This window comes from Brassica rapa, chromosome A04, assembly GCF_000309985.2.
Source record: "Brassica rapa cultivar Chiifu-401-42 chromosome A04, CAAS_Brap_v3.01, whole genome shotgun sequence".
In the NCBI taxonomy this organism is placed as follows: domain Eukaryota; kingdom Viridiplantae; phylum Streptophyta; class Magnoliopsida; order Brassicales; family Brassicaceae; genus Brassica; species Brassica rapa.
Window position 1 is genome coordinate 14,551,921 of NC_024798.2, and position 26,224 is coordinate 14,578,144.

Sequence of the window (26,224 nt, forward strand, 5' to 3'; positions counted from 1 at the left end):
AAATCTTGTATAAATATTTAATTTATATATTATTTTTAAAAATTTAGAATTTTTTTAAAAAATAATAATTATTTTTACTGATCCTGATCGTGTCAGTACAAGGCTATTCATAGGAGATCTCAATGACATTATAGTACCATAAACTCTTTCTTTCTGAACGGTCTAGCATCAGCTCTTTCTGAAGTCTTCTTTGATGGCCAGGAAAATGTAGTTGTGTGGATTTCAATGTGTTTGTCATGCACTATAAAATTCTAAACTAATTATAACACCACATTAGTAGATTATAACATTAAAAACATTTATAAATTCCTTCATGCGCAGCGCAGCTAACCATTTAATGTTGGGGGTTAAATTATTATTTTAACAATTTTGAACGTTCACAGAAATCACATTAATGTTGTCTTTTCTAACGTAATAAGAGAGTTGTATAATTTCAAAGTTTACCGAATACAGCACAAACAAAAATGGAACCTGAATTGGATTTGAACCATCCATTCTTATAGAAGTCTTAAGATACGAATGACCAACAAACAAACGTCTATCATCCAACAACAAGGAAGAGAGATCATAGATGATTTAATTAAGAAGAAATAATAATTTTTAAAAATAAATGATCAGAGAGCGACAGGGTAACGGTCAATGCAATCCACCCAAGGGTTGTTCCTCGCCGGCTTCTTCACCTTCCTCATTGCCTTCCAAACCACACTGTTACACTTAAAACCTGACCCAAAAGCAATCTGCCAAACCCTATCGCCTCTACGGACACTCTCCTTGGCCTCCATGTAAGCAAGCTCGTACCATATTCCACTGCTGGAAGTGTTTCCAAACCTGTGTAAAGTCATTTTAGAAGCCTCCATGTTCTCATCACTCAAGCCTAGATTCTTCTGAAGCTCCTCAAGCACCGCTTTGCTTGCCGCGTGGAAGCAGAAATGCTCGAAGGCAAGCTTGTAGTCCGGGATGTATGGCTTGGACAGATCAGAGGAGGAGGAAGACTTGGCTCCATTAATTTTGGCAGTGGCTGAGGAGGAGGTGGTGGTGGTAGTTTTGGCGGCGGGTGAGAAAGTTCTACGGATCAACGCGGCAAAGAAGAGAAGCTGCTCGGAGAAAGGAAGGACGAGAGGGCCTAAGGTAGTGATGTTGGTCTTCAGAGCTTCACCTCCAACTTCCATTAGGTCTCTGCTTATTTTTAATCCCTTGAATCCTTGTTCATCTTCTTCCTGGTACACACTCCTGTTACCATACACAATTTACTACGTTATGATCATTTAAAAAAAAAAATCTAGCAATAAAACGTATAACCTTCTGATATTAGAAAAAGAATAATAATAATAGGCTATTTTGATCCAAAACTAATAATAATAATTCCAGGCTACAAAAATAAAATAAAATGAAAACCTGAAGCTACGGTCATCAGCAGCCTTGTGAGTCCGGACAATGTGCTCAAGGCGGTACTTAGCATGGCGGAAGTCACGGCGGCGGTTAGAGAGCATAACGGCGGAGCAACCCATCCTAAAGAAGCAGTTAGGTATAACCATCGACTTGTCACGTCCCACGTACCAATTATACCCAACCATCTCGGTACTCACAACCACCGCGTAACTATTGGGGTTAGACTGAAGCATGTCACGAGCAAGATCAACGGCTATGATTCCCGCTGAGCAACCCATCCCTCCTAGGTTGTAGCTAAGTATGTTCCCTCTCATCTTGTAGTGGTTAATCACCATGGCAGATAGTGACGGAGTCGGGTTAAAGATACTGCAGTTAACCACGAGGACACCTACGTCTTTCGGTTTGACACGTGTCTTCTCGAAGAGTTCGTCGAGTGCACCGAATATCATCATCGAGGCTTCTTCACGACCTTCTTTCATCGTTGTTATGTTTTCAGACGAAGAGATTGATCTTGGGACGTACGTCTCATCGCCTATTCCTGAGGCTTGAAGGATCCTCTTCTTGAATCCGAGGATCTCTTCGTCGAACTTGCCTGATTTTCTAGCTAGATCTATGAACTCTTCTCTTGTCACCTGAAACCAAATACGTATGGAATCAAGTTTGGAAAATAAACATATTATCTTTTCCAAAAAATAAAACAAAATATAAACCGGAGATAACCGGAATGGAAATAGATTCTCATTTATTTATCAGTCCGGTTTTGCCTTCGTATTTGGTTTAGCAGAAATCGAATATATATATATGCTAAACCGGTTTTTTTGGTATTTCCCATGTATGTTTTGTCAATATTCTGCTAAATGATTTGTTTTTAGATAAAACCTAACCAAGATCGATAAGTTCTGGGAAAAAAAAGGTTTGGTTCAACATTTTGGGTGTCTCAGAGCATCCATCTAACTAAACCGGTTATAACCTGAACTGATGGTTTGGTTCAGATTCATTATATTACCAGTCCGGTTTCTATTGAACTCATGGATTGATTATATGGTTGTAAATAAATTTGGGTTTTCAAAAATAAATTAGAAGTCAAACCGGTTATCATAATATCACGTGATAGTTCCTTTAAGACAAGGTTTGATGCGTGAAGACGTACCTTAAGTTCATCGGAAGGCTTGAAACAAGCGAAGTCAATGAGATAAACAGATCGAGGACGAGACATGAAGTAGACGCAAACGGTCAAGACAAAGACACCGAAGAATCCGATGACGGTTGCGAGATCATAATCCCAAAGCTTCTTCCAAATCTCTTCTCTGCTCAAACTCCCAACTTCGGCGCTAAACACAAGCACAAGAACCGGTATGGTCGCCAAATAAACCGCATGGTTTATGAGGTAGTGATAACCAAGTTTCACGTACTTCAAGTTCACGGATTGAAGAAAATCCGGTAAACGTCTCCGGACTCTGACCGAGAACGTTGGTGAACCGGCGTTTGGACCGGAAGGTTCGATCCCACGGTTAACAATCTCGGTAGAGAGTAGATCTTGTTCAGTAGACCTACTCATTTCTTCTTTGTTTTGGAGATAAGTTTTTGTGAGTGAGATCTAGTGGTTGATGAAAGGTATATTTTTATAAGGAGTTGTGTTGGCAAAAAGATGTAAATGTGAGTTTGTGTAGTTATATGCGAGTAATGGTAACATTGGTTGGATTGGGTTTGGTGATAGGTGAGAGGTAGTTAATGTCGCCAACTACTTGTACTGGTCGTAGTTGGAGTGAGTTATGTCACTCTTAATACCTCCGTTCAAAGAAGGTGTATTTTGGGATCTTATGTTTGCATTTATTACAATCTTGTAGTATGTGAAGGAAGGACTATGCTAGGTGAGCACCTTTTTTTCTGTTGACAATTTGTCAACTTTGATATCCGGATCACTCCTGTTATATTGATTTTTTTTTTTTTTTGCTGGATGATTGTTACGTGTCAGTGTAGGAAACAGAATACGTAATAATGAAATAATCGAAAAACTCTTAATTAAACTGAAAATTTATGTGAAAGGCTAGGCTGTGGATCGATCGATCTCGTATCAAAATCATCGAAATTAAGCATTGAAACGTTCGATGGATGGCTCTCGGTGAAATTCCAAGAAGAGATCACACGATCCCAAATATGGATCCTACACACGGGCAAAATTTATGTGTTGTATTTTTGGGACCAATAAGGCAATTAAGGTGTTTTGAGTTGAGCCTAAAGATTAGGGATGCACTACATAAAGTTCTTAACGAGTTGTTTTGGAAGATATCCAAAAAAATGAGAAGACATATAAAATCTCTAAAACAAGAGACGAATTCACGTATCATCAATATTATCTATTACCAACTTGAACTTTTATACATCCTTGTTATACTAAGGAGTTTGTGCCATATTTCTTTGTTTCCAAATTTTACATACAAACACTTTCAAATACCTAGTGTGAGTTTTAAAATCTACATTTTGGCGCCGTTCATTAGGACAATAAATAAAACACATCATTGCTAAAAACCCGATCCAAGATTTGTAAGCACAACAATGGATCTCTCTATTACGGATTCCGGTATACCCAAACCATGCATCAATGGTGCCGATATCACAAGATCTGAAATAAGAAACAAAATTGATACCTTGCCCACAGATACAGAGCAAACCGAATCAAATGTAACTAACAGGACGAGCTTACTACAACATGCATCAACCCCTTTTAAAATCTCAGGATCCTCTATGATCCCCGATTATTCGGGCTCTCTGCCACAATGGCAGACCAATACGAGATGACCTCAAACCATGGTATCAAGATCAGTATTTTCCTTGTCAACGGCACATACCCTCGAAGAAATAATTGAGCTGTGATACCATCGTAATAGATGAATCTCAAAGCCAAGAGCTCGCTCAACGAACTATTCTTTGTTGCTTATAACAAAATGAAAAGAATCTCACGTCACATCGAGCCAAAATACTTGAACGCTTAGGAAGCCGACCTGAAACAAAAAATCGAGTCCCACACCTTGATAACAGCTGAATTACCCAGGGAACCTTAGCACTTCTGAGTTTCTCAACTCCCGATTTGTACTCTTTGAGATCAAGGAAGCATGCGTCTAGGACAACACCTTGATATGGAACAATCAATCACAGTTGAGATTAAACATGTTGGTCGATATTCAAACTAGAGAACTCAAACATGAAGTCCACCAGTTTGAACCCCTTTTAACTTAAGCGATGGATGACCTGACCACACGGGAACTTCCGAGCTTTTGAGCTCCTGAAAACGTAACCCCATGAATCCTAATTGAGCATCCACATCAAACAACCAGATTACAACAAAACAGAACATGAGCTATGGATAATGAATTTTTGTTTTTGCAGACCCAAAACCTGAAGGGGTAGACTCAAGAAGTATGATTGATGTTGAAGCTTTCCAAGGTTTGAGAAGAATAATGACTAGTTACGAAGAATCCACGCCATCATAAACATGGCGACAAGATTTATTCCAGATATAGATCGCGTCATAGAAGAAGTCTGGTGCACTCCTTCCACAAATTGAATAGAAAGTCTACGACTGCATGACATAGGGAAAATCTGGTTCCCAAAAATACTCTAGGAACACATAAGCTTTTTGCCTAGCTGTCTCTTGAGCTCATCTAACTGACAAAGAGAAAGAAGTCATTATTGATGTTTCTTCACCGATAACTTAATCGATCCGGTATTTGCGTGGTTCACAAGACTCAAAAGAAATTACATTGTTAACTTTACCCAGATTGTATTCGCAATCCTAAAGCAATACTCAATATTCATTAAACCGGCAGTTTCAAAAACGGATTTGTGAAACCTAAAGTAAGTACCATTCAAAATTTTAGGTTGTACATCACACTGTTCAAGGATATAAAAGCTCGAATCTCAGACCTCAACGAAAAAATAACCTTTGCGGCCCTCAAGAAAGGAGTATGGTTCTCACTTAGGTTCAGAGAAGAGATGTTAGTGAGAGCACCAGTATCATTGGATGATGCCCTTCATTGAGCTTTATACTTTGCAGTCCATGAGGAGGATGTTATCCATTAAAGAATAATACAATGCGAAAAACGGTCCCAATTCGAACAAGAAACCACCTAACCAGAACATGCCATCCACTTACGATTCTAGCAGATTTTTCTCATTTCACTAAAAAAAAAAAACTTCAAGCCTTACTAAAAACTAAGAACAACAAAGAAGAAAAAAAACGAAAAATGATTCTGAAAAAAAATTGTGATAATGGTGAAAATATGTACTTCTGTTTTAATAATATAGATTTGTTCATTGCAACTAATTATTTATATAACAATTTTTATTTTTAAAGCCTTTAAAAAGAAACGTTTATTTTTGACAATTATTTTTGACAATTGTACAGTTGTTAATTTGCTGTCTAAATATAATTCTTTCAGTAGGTCAGCGGTCATATATGTAAGTGCGACTAATGTTTCAAAAAAGAAAGTAAATGCCACTAATGCATTCGACAAAGCAAGGACAACACATGGCCATAATCATTTCTTTACGTGGGTGTGTTTTGTTATCTTTGGTTACCAAACAAAAATAAATGGTGAATATAATTACGTCTACTTCAAATTAAATAAGAGGTCACGTTCTTGGTTATCGTTTTGAAATAAACTTTCAATCTTCCTATCAATTGGATGATCCGTGAAACATCGGATGACAAAATATGACAAAGCCCTCGAAAAAGAAAGTAGGATACAAAGAAAGGATACATCATGATAATAAAAAGTTTGTTAGTTTAAAACGTTGAAGGAAGAAAGTAGAGACGTATGGGAAATTGGTTCGTTAACGAGAGAGAGAGAGTTGAGGATATTGAGATGTTAATTTGAAAAATGGAGACAGTTAGGATGATATCTAACTTATGGCTGTCTTCTTAAATGAGTCAAATGGCTGATCCATTTAACGGGAAGTAGTTGAAGCAACTCTTTATCATTATTGCAAAATTTTTCTCTTTTCTACAAGTTTATGGTTTTAAAAAGAATTAAATTAGATAGGTTCGATGTTTTCTGAGTCTTGAGTAGAGCTCGGAATTTAACTCTTTATCCGCGGATCCAGCCCCGTTTGACCCGCCGCGAGACGGTGTGGATGGCCAATTCAAAAGAGGGTCGAGTCGGTTTTAAGTAGGACGGGTGCGAGTTGGTTGAATTTGAATCGCGGATACGTGCCAACTCGCAGAAAAAAAATATTTCAAAAAATATATAAAATATTTAAAAAATTATATAATTTTAACTATAAATATAAAAATTATATAATTTTAACTATAAATATAAAAATTATATAATTTTAATTATAAATATTTAATATTAATTATTTTAAATAAAAAATAATAATATACAATTAAAATATTTTTTATTTTAAATTTATATGACTCACGGGTTCTGTAGGTTACCCGCAAATCTAAACGGGACAGGTGCGGATATACAATTATTTCTTCGTGGATCATGCGAATCGAAATTTTGACTCGAAAAAAATGAATCAATCCGCAAGTTTGCAGGCCAGGCGGGACGGATCGACCCGCAAATCCAGCTATAGTCTTAAGACTGACTTCCGTAGGCTAGAAGAGAGATGCCCAGATACAATTGACGCAATCAATCCAAACTGTACCAAAATAAGGTGGAAACTCGTGCAAGCTTGAGTTTGGTGATTATTGTTTCTTTACAAGATTCAGAAAGATGACGTAGGATTGTGGATCTATACTTTTTTTGCATCTGAAATTATATTAAAATAATTGACAAGGCACAAAAAATTTGATACAAAGACGAATATCAAAATCCAGTGTCGGCCTTCAGAATATAAAGACCGAAAGCAATTAAAAAAATTTAAGGTTTGGCAATCAATAAAATACTTTGAAGTATTTGTTAAAGAAAATGGAGACGCAAAGTAGTTTGCATCCAGTTGTTAACCTTTTGACTATCTCGCCATCGTAGCAGCATCACTTAGGGCCTAACCTGTTATCAGTGCCGTGCCAAGGATTTTAGGGACCTAATGCAAGTTTTAAAAATAAATTTATATACAAATATAAAGAAAACAATTTTCTAATACGATATATCACCTTCGCGAAATACATAAGTTTAACACTTATTACGTAAATTTGCTATATTATGTCTTATAAAAAATACTACAAGAAAACACGCCGAATTCTGACGGATGCCAACAGCGTCAGACTTTTTTGACGGATTTCCGACGAAAACAAAAAATTTGAAGTTGTCGGAATTCTGTCGGCCAATTCCGACGAATTTCCGAGAAAACATGGGTCGTCAGAATTTTTCGACGACTTTTCGACGACATTCCGATAAAAACTATAACCGCTGTAGTCGTCAGAAAGTCGTCGGAAGGTCTGACGAAATTCCGACGAATCCTTTTTTTCGACGAAATGATACCGACGAACGCGTTCGTCAGAAATTCGTCGGAATAGGCCTATTCCGACGAATTTCCGACGATTTCGGCCATCAGAATCCTCCTGTTTTCTTGTAGTGAAAGTATATGGATTTAAAAATTGAGTTATTCGATTATCGTGGAAAGTTTTTTTTTAGAAATAAGTTTAAGCAACTAAACTAGAAATTATTTTAAATTTTGGAGTCCTAAAAAATATAATATTATTCGGGGGCGTAAGGCGAATACATTTTTCAATACACTGTAGGCACGCCTCTGCGTGTTACACCTCAAGTTAGCACTTTATCTCACTACCTCTAAACCTGAAATCTATATATCTATATATATAAAGAAATGTTTGCCTTTTTTGGGAAGCTGCAATGATGGTGCAAAGCAGCTCCATGCTTTTTCTTCAGGTCTTTCTCCATGTTTAAAGATTTTATCTCTCTCACACTTCTCTTTTTAACATTCAGATTATTTATTTTTTTCCTTTGTACATGTGTTTCAGCCACCATGAAAGCAACGAATCACTCACTCGCTCACCAACCAACAACACAAACACAAAATCGGTAATGTGATTCATCTGGTCTTGCAACGATACCGTAAGTGGCACCAAAACTGAAACGTCTTCGGTTGATGGGCCTACAAGAAGTAGTGGCTCATCAAGGGAAGAAGAAAACGATGCAAATCATTCAGATGAGGTCTGAGTAAGTAAACAAAGCGTCACCGAAACAGAACGAGATTTGCCTATTGTAGCATAAATATCTGATGACTGAAGAAATAATTAACGTAAGTGATCATATACTCTCTTTTTTTCTATGCACTTTTTGCTATGAATATGTTGCTAAAGGAGCTCCATAAGCATGAACTATGTAATTACTCGCTTAGCTTTATTAGAAAATCGAGTTTGGATACATCTGTAACTATCTATATAATTTAGTCTTTAGAAATAATGATTCAGTTAATTACTTTGTCCTATGTTGCCAGCCCAGTTAAAATTCTTTAATTGATTGTTTTTGTTTTTGGTATTCTTTATATTTTTTGTGGACGTTAGGACTCTAGATCACCATGATTATTTGCTTTGATAAGTCTATTATGACTTATTGTGTGTATTTATAATATTTTAGTCAGTTCCATTATATTTAAAATACTTTTGATGTAATTTTTCAGGTACCAGTTTATAAGATTACATTCTAAGATATATTTGAAAATTGAGGGATGGTGTGTCTGTAGTTTCCTTACAACCATGGTACCCGTGGCGTTCTGGTTCTAATTCCAGTTCATGTGAACTTAGCGGAGGAGAAGCTGATGCTCTGCGACAGTGACACACGGCAGGAGAGTTAAGGAGGGGTTTGTTCAACTCGCTCCTTTGAGTTGGCTCGGTGATCGAGGCAGTCGCACCAGAGACATTTGAGGTTATGTCTGTCATCCACATCCTCTTCCCAACTCATATCTTCGTTGCCGATTGCACAAATCCATAATTCTTTGACATGGAACATTGTTGCTCAGTGGCCACAAAGTAAGCATATATATTATAAACTCATATGTACAGGTGTTATCTATAGTTTTCATACGAAAATTATTTGATCACACTTTTTTTGTGTAAGCCAATGCCCTGGCAAGGGGAATAATCCTCATTACAAAGGTCAATTGTATTTTTCTTTTTTTCATACATGTTCAAACATTCTCTTTATACATACAACTCTATGTCTAAATGTAGAAGATTCCGAGAGAGCAGAGGAACATGGGATCTGAGGGGTCAAGAGCTGCAGATATGCCAGCGATAGCCACAGAGTACAGCCATGTAATGAACTAGCCAAGCTACAGAGCGTCTGCAGATTTATTTGAAGAAAAAGAGGAAGAGACAGATGAGAAGAGGGGACAGCAGAAGTGTCTGGCTTCAACCTTTCATCACTAACCAGATATTTGCAAGGATTACAAAGATACCGATTATGTGGATACGGAGGTGGGGGTGGATGTAAGTCTCACGTGACCGTGTGGAATGATACAAACCAGGATGAAGATAAAGAAAGAGTGGAAAAAGGCAGAGAAAGTTAGAAATGAAAATAAAACTATGGAGGAGTTGAAAATTAGGATAATGTAAGTACCTGAGTACTGAAAACAACATTAACGAAGACAAAGATACATTCCCCTTTGTTTGCTTCATATGCAGAGAGCCTTTTGTGAATACAGTTGTCACCAAATGCAAGCAATTCTATGTGAGAATTGTGCTTTGCCTTTATGGTTTAGCTAAGAGTGCCTTCTGCTCAACCAACAAAACTTGTTTCCAACTTATGTAAAAAATATTATTTTTTTGAATGAACAAAGATTTAAGGATGGTTATTGTTTTAAGAACATTAACTTGTTATTTCTGAACAATTAAATATTAAAATATTTTAGTGGTATAATTTAAATTTGGATCTCTAGTCAAAAAACAAAACTTGTTTCCAATTTATGTAAAGAATATTATTTTTTTGAATGAGCAAAGATTTAAGGATGGTTATTGGTAAATAAATGTTTGAGAACTTTATTTTTTTTTTTAAATTCTACTGCTATAATAAGTTTAAGGGTTTTTGAAATATTACTAATTAATTGTTTTATTGATTCGAAGATTTTCAAATTTCATCAAAATTCTTTATATATTTATGATAATAGTTTTTCATTCTATTTAACAAAATTTAACGCTATTAAAATATAATTTCTTTTTTTATTCATAAGATACAACTTTCAAAATATTTTGGCAATTAAAATAATGAATGTAAGATTTAAAATCCGCTATGTAATTTGTTATTTGAATATCACAACAACAAATTACATAGCGGTAGAGTTTAGTTTTTTTTAGCTTTAAGTTTTGAGATTATTTTTTAGTGTTTAGGGTTGGTAGAGTTTTAGGGTTAGATGGGATTTATAGTTAGGTTTAGGTAGGGTTTAGGTAGGGTTTAGGGTTAGGTTTAGGGTTAGCAAGGTTTAGGGTTAGGTAGGGTTTAGGGTTAGAAAGGGTTTAGGGTTAGATAGGGTTTAGGGTTAGGCATGGTTTAGGGTTAGATAGGGTTTAGGGTTAGACAGGGTTTAGGGTTAGGTAGGGTTTAGGGTTAGAAAGGGTTTAGGATCCTCCCTTTCTTCTGAAAAAAGAGAAGGAAAAGGAGCTTCTTCAGCAAAATAGCCCCGTAACTTCGGGAGAAAAGGGTCTCCTCACAAAGGGGGTCGCAGTGACCAGACCCGGACGACTTTTTATCAAAAATATAGGTCTCCGCAAAGTCGTAAGACTCCACTGGTTTCTGCTGCTTTGGTTATTGCTGCTGGATTGGCTGTTGGGCTTGCTTGTATTGGACTCCGGTCTGGTCCGGTATGGAATGAACTTATAACCATGAAATCGATTCGATCATCAGATTATAGATTATAAGTTCATAAATTACTTGAAAGGGCTTTTTTTCAATATAAAGGGTTAGAAAGAGTTTAGGATTTGGTAGGATTTTGGGTTAGAAAGGGTTTAGGGTTAGGAAGGGTTTAGGGTTAGAAAGGGTCAAGGGTTAGTAGGGTTTAGGGCTAGTAGGGTTTAGGGTTAGTAGGGTTTAGGGCTAGTAGGGTTTAGGGTTAGGTAGGGTTTAGGGTTAGAAAGAGTTTAGGGTAGGTAGGGCTTAGGGTTAGAAAGGGTTTTTAGGGTTAGGTAGGGTTTAGGGTTAGAAAGGGTTTAGGGCTAGGTAGGGTTTAGGGCTAGGTAGGTTTTAGGATTTAGGGTTTAGGGTTAGTAGGGTTTAGGGCTAGATAGGATTTAGGGTTAGAAAGGGTTTAGGGTTACTAGGGTTTAGGATTAGGTAGGGTTTAGGGTTAGGTAGGGTTTAGGGTTAGTAGGGTTAAGGGTTAGAAAGAGTTTAGGGTTAAGTAGGGTTTAGGGTTAGGAATGGCTTAGGTTTAGGCATGGTTTAGGGTTAGGCATGGTTTAGGGTTAGAAAGGGTTTAGGGTTAGGTAGGGTTTAGGGTTAGGCAGGGTTTTAGGGTTAGGTAGGGTTTAGGGTTAGAAAGAGTTTAGGGTTAGTAGGGTTTAGGGTTAGGAAAGGGTTTAGGGTTAGGAAGGGTTTAGGGTTAAGAATGGTTTAGGGTTTGGCAGGGTTTAGGGTTACAAAGGGTTTAGGGTTAGGCAGGGTTTAGGGTTATGTAGGGTTTAGGGTTAGGTAGGGTTTAGGGTTAGAAAGGGGTTAGGGTTAGGCATGGTTTAGGGTTAGGTAGGGTTTAGGGTTAGGCAGGGTTTAGGGTTAGGTCTCCGCAAAGTCGTAAGACTCCACTGGTTTCTGCTGCTTTGGTTATTGCTGCTGGATTGGCTGTTGGGCTGCTTCTATTGGACTCCGGTCTGGTCTGGTATGGAATGAACTTATAACCATGAGATCGACTCGATCATCAGATTATAGATTATAAATTCATAAATTACTTGAAAGAACTTTTTTTTCAATATAAAGGGTTAGAAAAGGTCTAGGATTAGGTAGGGTTTTAGGTTAGAAAGAGTTTAGGGTTAGGAAGGGGTTTAAGGTTAGGCAGGGTTTAGGATTAGGCAGGGTTTAAGGTTAGATAGGGTTTAGGGTTAGAAAAGGTCAAGGGTTAGTAGGGTTTAGGGCTAGTAGGGTTTAGGGCTAGATAGGGTTTAGGGTTAGAAAGAGTTTAGAGTAGGTAGGGTTTAGGATTATGTAGGGTTTAGGGTTAGAAAGGGTTTAGGGTTAGATAGGATTTAGAGTTAGAAAGGGTTTAGGGTTAGGTAGGGTTTAGGGTTAGTAGGGTTTAGGGCTAGATAGGGTTTAGGGTTAGAAAGGGTTTAGGATTAGTAGGGTTTAGGGTTAGGTAGGGTTTAGGATTAAAAAGGGTTTAGGGTTAGTAGGGTTTAGGGTTAGGTAGGGTTTAGGGTTAGAAAGGGTTTAGGGTTAGGTAGAGTTTAGGGTTAGTAGGGTTAAAGGTTAGAAAGGGTTAGGATTAAATAGGGTTTAGGGTTAGGAATGGTTTAGGGTTAGGCATGGTTTAGGGTTAGGTAGGGTTTAAGGTTACGTAGGGTTTAGGGTTAAGCAGGGTTTAGGGTTAAGTAGGGTTTAAGGTTAGAAAGGGTTTAGGGTTAGAAAGGGTTTAGGGTTAAGAATGGTTTAGGGTTTGGCAGAGTTTAGGGTTAGAAAGGGTTTAGGGTTAGACAGGGTTTAGGGTTATGTAGGGTTTAGGGTTAGAAAAGGGTTAGGGTTAGGCAGGGTTTAGGGTTAGAAAGGGGTTATGACTAATTTGCATAAATAACCTTAAAGGCATACAAACTTTAAGACTAATCATGTTTAGATAACAAGATAAACAGTAAATATTCAAAATTCAAAAACGAAGAGCATAAAAGATAAATATTATTAGTACACTATATAGTACTCCTTCCGTTTCTAAAAGATTTATATTCTTAAGAAAATTTTTGTTTCAAAAAGATATATATTTTATATTTCTAATGTAATTTTTGTTGATTAATGAAAAATTGTGAAGTTCAAAAATATTAATTGTATTTTTTAAAATCTTATTAGTTTTAAAATATATGAAATATAAAATTACAAAAAACTATGCATTTATAGCTTAATTTTAATATGTTTTATTAAAAAATATAAAAATTCAAAAACATAATTTTTTTAACAAAGGAGAGAGTAGTACATTAAAATATATGTAAATATTTGTTAATCTATCAATTTGTGAGCATTAAAGATGAAAAAAAAAATTAATTTAGTCACAAACATCCATCCTAATATTTATATAAAGGTTTAAAAACCAACTTAAACTAAGTATGTATAATAAAAATTAATCAAAAACATGTGGCAGGAAAATTATCACTCACTCAATAAAATTTTAATTCAATAACTTCATAGACATTCTTCAAAAAAATTTTAAAAAAAGAATACAAAAATATTTATACATAATATTAGACAAACGGATTTATGGCAAAAAAATTTAAACTACATTTCTGATGTTTAGTATGTTATAATTTGTGTGTTTGATATATTATTCCAATTAAACCGCAGTTAGATGGCCAAAGCGAATCGAACTCAAGTGACAGAAATTTCAGCCAGAACTTCTTTACCAATTGAACCAATGCGGTTCGAAAATAGTAAATCTACTTTAATAATCCAAAATATGTGTTAAAGAGGGGAAATTAAAATTCATATTCCAAAAATACATCAAACAAAAAAAGATCAAATGTTTTTTTTGTGGAAATATTCTGTCAAGCCGATGAAAAAATAGAACAATTTTTTTTAAAAAAATATTCAATACAAATTCGAAAAAAATTATTTTATTTTTAAAAAAATAATAAACCTAGTTAATATGGAACAAGCTTTTAGAATGTGTTGTGAGAGTTTGAATAGAAGTGGTGACGACTACTCATTACACTCTCCAATTTTGGATCTCCACGCCGATAAAGCCAAAACCCGCCACGAGAAAGCTTCCACAACCAAAGCAAAGCAAAGCAACCTTCTTTATTTTCCCCTACTCCGAGATTTCTAAAGCACCATTTTGTCCACAAATCACACTAAACCCTAAATAAAAAGACCACTCTTTTAGTTCTTTTGACATCCCTTTTCATAGTCTTCTTACATCCCCCGATTTTTCGAAAGTGATCCTCTTTTGATTTTGATTCCTTTTTTATATCTTTCTGCAATGATTCCTTATTTTGAATCAATGCTTGGTGGAATCTATATTAAAGCCGAGAGTGGAGGTTTAGGTCTTTTCATCTATGAACAATGGGTGCTCTCAGAAGAAGCGTTGGTCTGATCGATTCAAAGGGTTGCTCCAAATTGTTTCCTGTATCACAGTCTCCTCCTCCTTCTCTTCCTATGTCTCAGCCCAACGGACCCTTCTCTTCCCTTGTCATTTGCGTCACTGGTTTGTCCAAAGGTCCAGTCTTTGTCCCTTTTTAAATTGGTTCTATTATTCTTAATTGGGTTTTAATGTTTCATTACACAAAAAAGTTTGTAGCTTCTAAATTGGGTTTTAACTTTGATTGGTGATAATGTTGCAGAAGCAAGGACACAAGTAAAGGAAGCGACAGTGAGACTGGGAGGCGAGTACAGTCCCCACCTTCACCTGCAATGCACCCATTTGGTTGTCCACATATCCTTTTTTTTTTCCATTTTATTATTGCAATAATGTTTGGTGGTGCCCTTCTAAACTTTTCTTTGAGAAGAGTTTTAATTAGTTGATTGCATTTTACTTGGGATGCTTAACGATATCTTACAGCTCATGTGGGCGTAAGTTTGAGCACACTTTGAAACATGGTGCGAGAAATGGTCTCTTTGTTGTTACACTTGGTTGGTTTGTTGATAGCGTCAAGAGAAACCGTAAGTTTCCTTTAACTATTTGTTTTTTTTCTGCTTCAGTAAAGTAACCTTCTAGTTAGGAGTCTTAAAAAGGTTTGTATTGTGTAATATTTGTAGTCAGGATGAGCGAATCACTTTATAAAGTCAAACAACTTGGACAAAATAGTGAAGAGCTGACATGTGTTTTTGATCTCGAACCTGTTTGTCGTCCTCGTACAATCCAGCAAGCTGTGCATTCTGGCAAATCAACGAAGCCCCCTCACCAAGTATCTTCTTCTGGAACAGAGAGTGAAGACATGACTCTTTCCCACCATTCCATCTTTGTCGATTCAGACATTTCTGATGAGCTCCGACTTAAGGTAACCTCATTGTTTGTTTTCAACAGGCTATACAATCTTTTTGCTTTTGAATCTGGTTAATTAGATATTGTTGTGTTGTTTAGGTGTTGAAGGTTGCTGGAGATCAAGGAGCAAAGGTCATAGATTCATGGTTTATTGGTTGCAATGCAAGTCTTGTAGTGTGTGAAGGTGGTGCTTCTGTCCAGAAATATCTTGGCCATGTCAACACCATTGTCTCTGTGAGTTCTTCTTTATGTCTATTAAATTGATTAACAGATTTGTTTGTTGATGACTTATACATTGTTGCTTTTGTGTGTGTTTTCTTATCAGCCACTATGGGTATTGAAAACAGTGGAGAGGCAACGACAAAGACTTGTTCACATGTCACCTGATTTAGCCAGACAGTTAGGATTAATAATGCTTGAAAATCTTGAAGATGTCACTGAAAAGGAGGTACTTAATATTACCGAGGAAGGCAATTCTCAAGACGTTGTTCCTAAAATCAGAAGCAAATCAAAACAAGTGAGGAAAGAGACTGTAAATTTAGCTAAAACTGGGGTTAGGAGACGACGTGCTCGCCATATGCAGGTAACAATTGAGAATCTCTTCTTTTTATTCATTCCCTAAAGTCTTAAGATTCTAAATTTGGATGTTTGTTGTTCTCTTTTTTTTGGGATATATAAGACTTGTCAAAACCCAATAAGACGCATAACACAGAACAACCTGCTGGAGAATATTTGCTGGACAATATCTGAAGCAGCTGCAACTGCCACTGTTTTCACTGATTCTTCTTGCACTAGCAGCAGCGGTTACATCACTGAACCACCTCAGTCTTCTGTTGCAGAGGAAGGGAAAGATCCAGTAGCTTCTTTTTCAAACTCGACCAGAGCACTCACCGAGAGGTACCTTTCCTTGCTCTTTTTCTCCATTCTTTAGTTTTGCATGTAGCATCATGATTCACAGAAGAAGTTAAATTGCTTCCAGTGATAAGCCTTAGTGCTGTGGTCAAACTATGTTTATTTACTGGTGCAGCGAGAAGACAGAAGTGATATTTAAAGACAGCTTCCTTATAATTCTATATCCAGCTGATCGGTTCTCTGAGATGGGGCCTTCTTCACGGACTTATTTCAGTGATAACGGTTTCACTTGCCTCCAAATCTTAGACTATATTCACACATTTTATCAGGTAATGGCTTCCCCTGATGATTTAGGGCTAAGTCATTGTATTCTTCAGAATCACTCACTTCCTTAGTTAGGAACTTATGAGTGATTCATAGTAAAATCTATAGATTTATTATCCTCTCTAGTAATAATCCGTCTGGAGAGGTGTGTTTATGACTGTAGATTTGTATATGTCCGTTACCCCCCTTATAAATCACATGCTTCTTGCTTGCTTGTACTGATTTTGCAGGAGAACTTGCCGGATAATGAGATAGAGCTCGCCATTCACACTGATTCAAGGCATGCCGACCGTCTCAGAACAGCTTATTGCAACAAAGAGGAATCAGATGATGGATACATGGTTTTCACAAGATTAGAGTTACTAGGAAGCAGGAAAAGTTTTGAAATGCTTAAGCGTGTGAATGGAGAGAACAACAGTAATGTTTATGAGCTCATGATTAGAGCTTGAAACTAGACAAAATGTCTTTGAATCATGTATCCAATACTTGATTGAATCTAACAGATTTACAAAATATGATAATTTGCAGAAGAAACGGGTATTTGCATCTATAAAGTGAAACTGTATAAAAAGCATAGAGAATCAACAAAAACATCATATAAAAGCCCCACAAAAAGATAACGTAAGAGGTGTATAGTTGATCCTCTGATGCTACAAAATGTTATTTTCTGAACAAACCTAAAACATTTTTGCTTTTTTTTCTTACTTTTTCACTTTCAGCTACTCTCTTTCTCTTCCCATGTACAGAACAGATACAACAAAAATGAATAGCATTCGGCCACATCTTTCCTTATATGATGACTCTAAGGAGACCAGCTTGAGGCTCGGAATAGTCAAGGCCTTCTCCTTCAAGAAGGTAGCGCTGAACAGCAACAGGGAGTCTAGCAGGTGTGCGGGAGCCCCTAGTGTGGTGGCCAGTCCCTACACATATGTAAACCTGAAGCCTCTCTTGTGTTGCTCGAGCTGTGCTCCTCAGCACGCTCAGCTCCTGCTTCAACACCTGAAGTGCTTCACTCACATGTAGCCCGTGCAAGTCTATCATTCTCTCGCTCCCCCCTTGACCCCCTGGGTTCCTGTTATTATTTATTTGCTCATAAGGTACAGAGATAGCCAAAATAATAGTTTGTAATAGAAGTGAAACCTCTGACGGTAAATGGCTTCTTGAGCTTTCTCATGAGCAGCCTTCATCTGCAAGTTATGCAACTGTCCCTTGGCACTTAGGTCTTTAGCTAAGGCCTTATTGCCAACAAGGTATGCTTGTCGTGCCTAGAAGAAACATAGAATAGTGAGCATAGAGGATAAATAAGGCTGGACAATAAAAGTGATCACCCTCAAGATTACAAAAAGAGAGACAAGTATATATTTATACCTGTTCAAAGTATACATTCCTTAGACGTGCGTAGTCACGTGCTTCCTCGCGATACCCAGAATACATATTCCCAACTGCGTCCCCGGTCTCAAGCCAGACAGGAGCAGGTCGATTTGGCAGCTTATCAGAATATATACTCCTCTTGTAAGCAGCACCAGGCAAGGGTTGAGAATTTCTGCTGGAGCCAATAGATGAGGAGTCTGCTCGTTCATATTTCCACATACCAGAGTCCTGGGATGCTAACTTCTTCACAGCAGAGGCATAGTCGATTGAACCAGGTTGAGAAACTGATGAGGAGAAAAACATGTTGTTGTCGTTTTGCTGCCCCTGAGGGCTAAGGGAAGGAAAATCCATGGGAGTAAGATTAGGAGCAGCAAAACTCTTTGGGCTCATCTTCTGATTCATGCCACCACCATCCACTTGTAGCTACAGTTAAACAAAGGGATCACTAGTATGAATAAAATAGCATAGAAACAGATTGAGTAAGAGAATATACCTCGAGCTGAGTAAGCATCTCAATAGTGGAGTGCAAATCACAGCCGTTAGCAAAATACACTTGTGCTAGACTTTCAGCAGCAAATCCAGGGAACTGAGATGCAAGATAATCCACTGGGTCCACCTCCATTTCCCCTACGTTGTCTCTTGAGTTCCTACCAAAAGGGTTTCTTTCCCTCTCAGCAGAAGGAAACTGTTCAGCTTCGTTCAAGGACAAGGCAGCTAGTGAGAAACTCTCAGAATCATCATAGGAACTGTCATCTAGAGTCATCAACTTGAAGTCTGGGGTGATGTCATCAGGAAGTTGGTGATTCCAGAACTGACTCGCTTCATCATCTGAATGGCGTGATGCAGATGATTCAGCTAAGAGTCTTGATGATGAAGGAGAGCGTAGAGTAAATGGAACAAACTCAGCAGCATGAGGGTTCAAAGTTGTTGTTGGTGGTTTGGTACTCTTTGGAACACTTGGCTGGGTGGTGAAGCTCATTTCTTTTCTTTTTTCTTTTTAAATCCAAAACCTGCAAAAAGAAAACACTTGTCTTTTATCACTCACACACACACTTTCAGTTTCAGTGGCATTGCAGCCTTTTATGCAATTTTTTTAAAAAAATCTCAGTTCCGTAGCAGACAGAACACAATAAAAGCTAAAATTTAATGCTACACCTTTTAACTCTAGGAAATTAGCCTAATCCATAAATATCAGAAGAAAAAAAAAACAAATCATAATATGTTTCAAGAGATTCTTTGAGATTTAGGATTAAAAGGAGACCAAGAAAGCTAGCAATTTCTCCGAATCTCTTTGCGGAGTGGATCCATGGGAAGAGATACGAGATAAACAGTAAGATAGATAGATAGATAGAGAACTTTAGAGGTTTTGTGGCTTACCTAGGGATTCGAGATTTTGGGTAAGCGTCGTCGTCGTCTTTCTATAATCTCTCTCTCTCACTCTCTGAATATATTTGTTTTGGACCAAAGCTAATAACACTTCCACCAACCACAAGATCTATTAAAACCAACTAGACACACCCAACCTTGCACCTCTTTTGACCCCTTTTTCATCATAAAGCTAGAATTAACTCATCAAACTAAATTTATTACTATACTAGGATCGGCCCGCCCTACGGACGGGATATTAGTTAATTTGATATTCAATAAATGCTCGAGTTGAAATTTTTTTAAGATTCAAAAATTTAGTTATCTGTTATGTGTTACTTATTAGTATGCGGTGATATAGTTGTTTTTCGATTATTTTTGCTTTGATATTGTATCAAATTAACTAATTGTCCAACTCATAATTATAGATATACAAATGTGGATTTGTGATAAAGTTTGATGACAATACTGTTTTTTTTTAAATTCTTATTCATAGTGGAATGTGTATGTGTCAGAAAAAGGTCTATAACAACTTTTATGTTTTTGTGTATGGATTTTAAATATATATTATTTTGTATAATGCATACTTGCTTTACAACATTTGCTTGTAGATTAAAAAAAACTGTTTTCTATATTTTTAAAAGAGAAAATATTTAGTCTAGAATATAACATGGACATATGTATTGACTATATATAGAAGTTGAGTGTTATTTTAAAATGACATATCTATAGAGATTTTTCAACCATTATTTCACTGGCACAAAACATTTAGAACTGTAAATACCTTCTTTTAAAAGCAAAACTAATAAAAGCGTGTACAACAAATGTATTTTGATATATATTATATGCATTAAGTTATAAAGGTTAGAAATATTGCAAAACTGTTTGGAGCAAAGTTTTTAACTTCACGATCTTCATCTTGACGTCAGTTCAGTATCGGCCCCGGCCACAAGCACAAGAAGCATGAGCTTCCAGCCGACACGATAATAAGTATTTTCGCGGCTATATATTGATAAAAAGTGACTTTAACCTAGTGGTTCTAAGAGAAATTACCAGTGCCAGAGGTGTTAAGTTCAATTACCCCTGATTGCATTCATTTATTTTGGCCTCAAATATAAAATGGAACATGTGTCACTCTCATAACGCACGACTTGATGACGTGGCATCACAAGAGAGAAACGAACATATTTATATATTTATAAAAAGTGACTTTAGCCTATTGGTTCTAAGAGAAATTACCAGTGTTAGAGGTGATGGGTTCAATTACTCCTGATTGCATTCATTTATTTTGGCCTCAAATATAAAATGGAACATGTGTCACTCTCATAACGCACGACTTGATGACGTGGCATCACAGGAGAGAAGCGAACATATTTATATATATATAGATTATATATTTTTTTAATATTTCAATATCTATTTCAAAAATCTATTTTATTAAAATAAACAAAATTTTAATTTTAATTTTAATTTACGTGTTATTTACAATTTGTACCTATTAGAAATATTTAAATTCTTAAATATTTATTAAAAATAATAATAAAATAAAATTCTAACTAGTTTACTCATCGTTTTATTTTATTTTAAATATAAATATATACTTCATTTTATATAAAATATGATAAAAAAAATTATAACATTCTCTTTAAAAAATTTAATCATTTTCTACAAATAATACATTAAATGCTTTCACAAAATTTTGTGTGGTTTTTAAAACATTTCACAAAGTTTTAAATGCTTTCAAAAAATTTCAGAAACTAAAATAAAGATTTCGTAAAGGTGAATTTGATCTCTCAAATTAGGATTGTAACCCGGGTTTATAGCTGTGATCTATCAACCTAAAAACAAACAAACTAACCAATCCTAATTCAACATCAGATAATATGATAGGTGAAAAGAAACTGGTATGGGAAAAAAAATTATAGTACAATGCATTGTATTTTTTTTGAGTTGTAAACGTGAACACAACAATGACAATCCTTACCATTTAACAACAAGGCATATCGTTTCGTGACGATACATGGCTATTTAGAGCATATGCAATGGTGAGGTTCACCAATGAATCCTTAGGAATATTTTAGTAATATTTTTTTTTTTTTGGTTTTTGTTTGAATAGTTAAGGATTCAAATCAACACAGGTGGTCCAATGGTGTTTTTGAAGATGGAGTCCTTAAGAAAAAAAAAATTTATTAATTTTTTTTTTTAAATTGAAATTGAATCCTTTACTTTTGCCATTTTTATCATGCATCACTTTTGCTGAGACTATCTTCCCATAGCTTCCAAATATCTCTAGCAGCCTTGTTTCGTTGATTGCTTCACTCAAGTTCTTCACGTACAGATTAAACCAACCAACATTAAACTTGACAACAAAATTGTCTTTGTGCTTCTGTTTCAGCATCTCCATCCTTTCAGCTTTTCTCAAAGCCCTTCCAACAAACAACTTCTTCGATCCTAATTACCAAAAGAATGTTCCAAAATCAGAAACTCTTGTCTAATAACAATCTACTAAGTACCAGCTAAGTGCAGGCAAAGAAGTTAAGTTACCATGTGGTTTTCCATTGAGAGATTCCACAGCTTTCTTTGCATTCTCTAGATGGCAGAAGTTGACAAATCCGAAACCTCTCGATCTTCCCATACCATCCCTCATAACCACAACACTAGAGACCGTCCCACATTGGGAAAACATCGTATGGAGAAAATCCTCTGTAACACTCTCGAGCAGATTCTTCACATAAACGTTTGTGAACTCTTGATTCCCAGACATAGCAGCTCTTTCATCCCTGTTAATGAACTTAGCCACAAACCTGATAAAGAAACACACCAATTAAAACATTCATCATCAACCTTCAGAAGTGAACACAGTTCAACTTACAGTTTCTTGCCATCAACCATAGAGCCGTGGGAGGCAAGACGAGCAGCAACAGCAGATTGTTCCGTAGCAAACTGAACAAAACCGAAGCCTTTACTTTGGCCATTCTCCTCAGCTACTTTGCAAGAAAGTATGACTCCGAAGGGACTAAACATCCGCTCTAAGCAGCTGCTAGTGATGGAGCTGTCAAGATTCTTAACGAAGAGATTTCCCAATCCACTACGACGACGGTACGCAACATCTTTCTGAGACCACATTATACGCATCGTCTTCCCCTTCAGATCGGTGTGGTTCAAGCACGCCATCGCATTCGACGCTAACCGCAAGAAACACGATCAAAAAGAACTTATAAGAAAAGCGATTCATCATCAATCGCAAGAAAACCTAAACTAGAGATGATCAAATCAACACAGAGATTGAGTTTGTTTTTTGTACCGGTGATGGCGGAATCGAAGTTGACGTAAGCGTAACGCAGTGATTTGCCGGTGACGGAGTCGCGGCAGAGATGAGCGGAGACGACGGGGACAGTCAAGGAGAATTTGGCGACTGATTTTCCTTTTCGTCTCAAGCTCTGATTTTTTTTTTCTCGCCTTTGATCGCAAATTTTTTTTTTTTAACAAAACCAAACACAATAGTTCACCGAGTCATTAGACGCCACGTGCACAAGGACTTGATCCTTCTATCTCTTATTTACGGACTGATCCGTCATAATTTTAGCCCAATTATTAATATTATATTCTATTTGGGCTAAGGACTTGGGCTAAGGATTCGTCTTGGACTGCCGTTGCGGATGGTCTTAGGATCAGGAAATCCATGAAAATCATGCAAAATGCCAAGCAATTTTCTTATTGACATTTTTTTAAGGTTGTGATTTTCTGATTTTTTTACTAAGAGAAAAATGTATTCACATTTTCCAGTTAATACATATATTAGTTGGTAGAAACAAATAATTTTCTTACTAATTTCCGCAAACAAGGATTTTCGTATTTCAACGAGAATAAACACACTTCATTTTAGTGGTTGGACTTGGTTGACCGGGTAACCAAGTGATTTGGAAGGTGTATGTTATTCTGGCATCGGAGTTAAAAGTTTTACTTAATAACAATTACTTTATATTATTTGTACATGAACCTTCTTTTTTTTTTTTTGTAAAAGTGTACATGCATCTTGTGTACCATGTATTTCTTAATTATAGAACTAGGAGAAATAACACCACCTTTCCATCCCAAAATTTATGGAAGAAGGCTCTTAGAACTAAATATAAGAAGTGCATATATAGAAATATCAATGCTTAATAATTAATATGAAAACTGATGTATTTCAAACCCCATTGTTCTGCTTTGCCCTGGATTCCTTGTAAAGGAGAGAATCTGAATAAGCGATGTTCACTCTTTTTTGGCCTTTACGGTGATGCCTAATGATTCTTTTATCCACAAACTTCTTTGTTTCTTTGTTGTTACTATTACGCTCCTTTGTCTCAACTTCTTGGATAGACTCCAAAACCTTTACTACGTCAGACATTGTTGGTCTATACTTGGGATTTTGGCTAAGACACTTGAAGGCTAAGGCAGCTGCTGCCTGAGCTGCCTCAGTTTTGTACTGGCATTCGAGCCTTGGATCGATTATCCGATCTAGCTTTCTTTGGTCCCTCAACATTGGACGCGCCCATTCCACGAGGCTTTGTTCCCTTCGTGCCCGGGTAGTGTCCACTGACCGTTTCCCTGTTATCAGTTCCAACAGAACGACTCCAAAACTGTAGACGTCATTCATTGTCGTCAAGTGACCTATCACATAAATAAACCATCACAACAAATCTCAAGGGATATCTGTTATATGGTAAAACATTTCTCAACTTCAACAAAAATGTTACCAGTCATTATATATTCAGGTGCAGCATAACCTTGCGTTCCCATCACTCGAGTTGTTACATGTGTATGTTCTCCTTCAGGTCCATCTTTGGCTAGGCCAAAATCAGATAATTTTGCGTTATAGTTCTGCGAAATTCACAAAATGAATCAAATCAGTAATTTAATTTATAGTGCTTATAGTATGAGAAAGGGAAAAAAACTCACGCAGTCTAACAATATGTTGGAGGTTTTGAAGTCTCGGTAGATGACAGGTTTCTCTGCTTCATGGAGAAAAGCTAAGCCTTTAGCGGCTCCAAGGGCTATCTTCATCCTTATTCCCCATGCCATTGCTACACTGTTTCCTGTTCCAACGTAAAAATATTATTCAAATGCTGTTTAAATTTTAATGTAGTATATATATATATTATTATATTTTGTAAATGAAAAGTAAAGTAAAATTTGAAGAAGTCATTGTGAAGCATGTATTTTTTCCATCAAACTGTTTTGGCTTGCTTCCTCAATAACCAAATGTAGTGCCAAAATTGCAAAGAACGAGAACATGTGGTTATTGACAAAAAATTACAAAACTCGTATACAAAATTTTCAATATGATATATATTATAAACCAATATTACAAAATTTGTGTATTACTCAATATGATATATATTATATAGCTGTGCTATATAATATGTTATTGAATCTTTTTATACGAAATTTGTAATCTTGGTTTAAAATTTATATGTTGTTTTGAAACAAATATGTTCTTAAAAATTTCGCAAATCCATAGTTTTAAAATAAACACTTTTGATAATGAGCCGACATATATGAAATGCCTTTATTTTGTGAGTAAATAACAAATGTATGGTCCTTTAGTGGTATTACTCATATTTTTTAGTGGTCATTCAAAACTGTCATCAAAGACTTGGGTGATTGTTTCTTAAGATTTAACCAAAAACTGAAATTCGGTTTAGGGGAAGTATAACAATAATGGGCACCTATTTTTTAACGAACTCATGTTAAAAGTGAAATGAATAACAACTCAACCAAGTTAATATGTACGAGGAAAGAGTTTAGTCGACAACGTACTTCTAAAGAGCTGATTCTCCAAGCTACCTCGAGGCATGTACTCATAAACAAGTACTCGTTGCTCTTCTTCACAACAAAATCCTATCAGCTTCACAAGATGTTTGTTACTTAGCTGCCCCAAAAAGATTATCTCCGCCTTCAAATTAAACAAAAAAGGAAGATCACCTAACGTTAATTTATATACAAAATTAATTAAAAGTCTTAAAGAGAAGTCAAAAAGTCTATTTAATGAAATGCTGAAATTTTCAGCACAATGGACTTTGTCACCCTTAGAGGCTGAATTCCAAATTTATATATACATTTATTATTTATTCTTACTGAAACTAAACTAAAAATAATTCTAAAATTCGAAGTAAAATTCTAATGAGATAAATCCAGAAATCAATTTTACTTTTGTATTGTTTCATAAAATATCCATATATATATTATTGATAGCTAATTATGAAGGAGAACAGTTAATTTCAAATTTAAAAGAAGTATCTTTTCTTTTATGGGTAGAGACTTGAATCTAAATCGAGACATATTGAAATAGAGAGAAAAAGAGATATTATGTACCAGCCATTCTCTATGGCCTTGGTGACCATGGAGATCAAGTGCCTTAACAGCAACCGGTTGGGCTTCTAAACCCGGTTTAACCTTGTCATCAATGAACCCTTTGTAAACTGGCCCAAACCCTCCTTCTCCCAGCATGTTACTTCTTGAGAAATTATGCGTAATAACTCTCAGCTCAGACAAGGTGAACATACGAAGCTTTTGAGATGTGAAGGAGTTTGAGAGGTCATCCATGACCGACATGGGCGAGCTTGGATCACTTATGTCCGATAACGACAGCCTCTTGATCACCGGACAAGTTCTTATTTTCATTGCGTTGCCCCTCTCCTCTACTTCGTATCTACTCGCGTTCTTTGTCCTGTAACATCCTAAAAACAGAGATGTCAATGATGTCTTCTTGTTCTTGGTTACTGCCATTTTCTTCTTCTTCTTCTTCTTCTTCTTCTTCTTCTTCTTCTTCTTCTTCTTCTTCTTCTTCTTCTTCTTCTTCTTC

At 36.2% G+C, this 26,224-nt stretch overlaps 5 protein-coding genes and 1 long non-coding RNA gene across 8 annotated transcripts; 2 read left to right on the plus strand and 4 right to left on the minus strand.

The window, feature by feature from the left end:
* Positions 1-407: 407 nt before the first annotated feature.
* Positions 408-3,043, minus strand: LOC103864722 (3-ketoacyl-CoA synthase 10). The gene is made up of 3 exons (XM_009142487.3): positions 2,540-3,043; positions 1,396-2,021; positions 408-1,230 (listed from the first exon to the last, which is right to left on the minus strand). Exons 1-3 carry the CDS (start codon positions 2,945-2,947, stop codon positions 615-617), a joined length of 1,650 nt encoding a protein of 549 aa, XP_009140735.2. The 5' UTR covers positions 2,948-3,043; the 3' UTR covers positions 408-614.
* A 242-nt stretch (positions 3,044-3,285) lies between these two features.
* On the plus strand, positions 3,286-10,152 carry LOC103864723. The gene is made up of 4 exons (XR_632289.2): positions 3,286-8,225; positions 8,318-8,598; positions 8,980-9,328; positions 9,530-10,152. It is a non-coding gene; the product is annotated as an uncharacterized LOC103864723 (long non-coding RNA).
* Positions 10,153-14,546: 4,394 nt separating this feature from the next.
* LOC103864725 lies at positions 14,547-17,154 on the plus strand. Its single transcript, XM_009142490.3, has 9 exons — positions 14,547-14,700; positions 14,825-14,916; positions 15,041-15,143; positions 15,240-15,481; positions 15,565-15,699; positions 15,791-16,048; positions 16,145-16,362; positions 16,493-16,646; positions 16,872-17,154. The coding sequence occupies exons 1-9, from the start codon at positions 14,547-14,549 to the stop codon at positions 17,088-17,090; spliced, it is 1,575 nt and encodes a 524-aa protein (XP_009140738.1). The 3' UTR covers positions 17,091-17,154.
* A 30-nt stretch (positions 17,155-17,184) lies between these two features.
* On the minus strand, positions 17,185-19,552 carry LOC103864724 (polyadenylate-binding protein-interacting protein 7). Of its 3 annotated transcripts, none has more exons than XM_033290027.1 (5): positions 19,168-19,190; positions 18,506-19,022; positions 18,010-18,435; positions 17,782-17,906; positions 17,185-17,713 (listed from the first exon to the last, which is right to left on the minus strand). In XM_033290027.1, the coding sequence occupies exons 2-5, from the start codon at positions 18,989-18,991 to the stop codon at positions 17,431-17,433; spliced, it is 1,320 nt and encodes a 439-aa protein (XP_033145918.1). In that variant the 5' UTR covers positions 18,992-19,022; positions 19,168-19,190; the 3' UTR covers positions 17,185-17,430. The 3 variants fall into 3 exon arrangements, with proteins under 3 accessions (XP_033145918.1, XP_009140736.1, XP_009140737.1); XM_009142488.3 differs by lacking the exon at positions 19,168-19,190 and adding an exon at positions 19,390-19,552 and having other exon boundaries at positions 17,216-17,713; XM_009142489.3 differs by lacking the exon at positions 19,168-19,190 and adding an exon at positions 19,274-19,413 and having other exon boundaries at positions 17,216-17,713.
* LOC103864844 (polyadenylate-binding protein 6) lies at positions 19,007-22,847 on the minus strand (the record flags this gene model as incomplete). The annotated part of the gene is made up of 5 exons (XM_033289382.1): positions 19,007-19,022; positions 19,390-21,828; positions 21,922-22,181; positions 22,250-22,562; positions 22,682-22,847. Coding segments are annotated over 4 exons (1,020 nt in total), but the record flags the coding sequence as incomplete, so codon positions are not given.
* A 481-nt stretch (positions 22,848-23,328) lies between these two features.
* On the minus strand, positions 23,329-26,148 carry LOC103864726 (probable serine/threonine-protein kinase PBL12). Its single transcript, XM_009142491.2, has 5 exons — positions 25,735-26,148; positions 25,180-25,315; positions 24,319-24,455; positions 24,117-24,240; positions 23,329-24,030 (listed from the first exon to the last, which is right to left on the minus strand). Exons 1-5 carry the CDS (start codon positions 26,146-26,148, stop codon positions 23,567-23,569), a joined length of 1,275 nt encoding a protein of 424 aa, XP_009140739.1. The 3' UTR covers positions 23,329-23,566.
* Between the last annotated feature and the right edge of the window lie 76 nt (positions 26,149-26,224).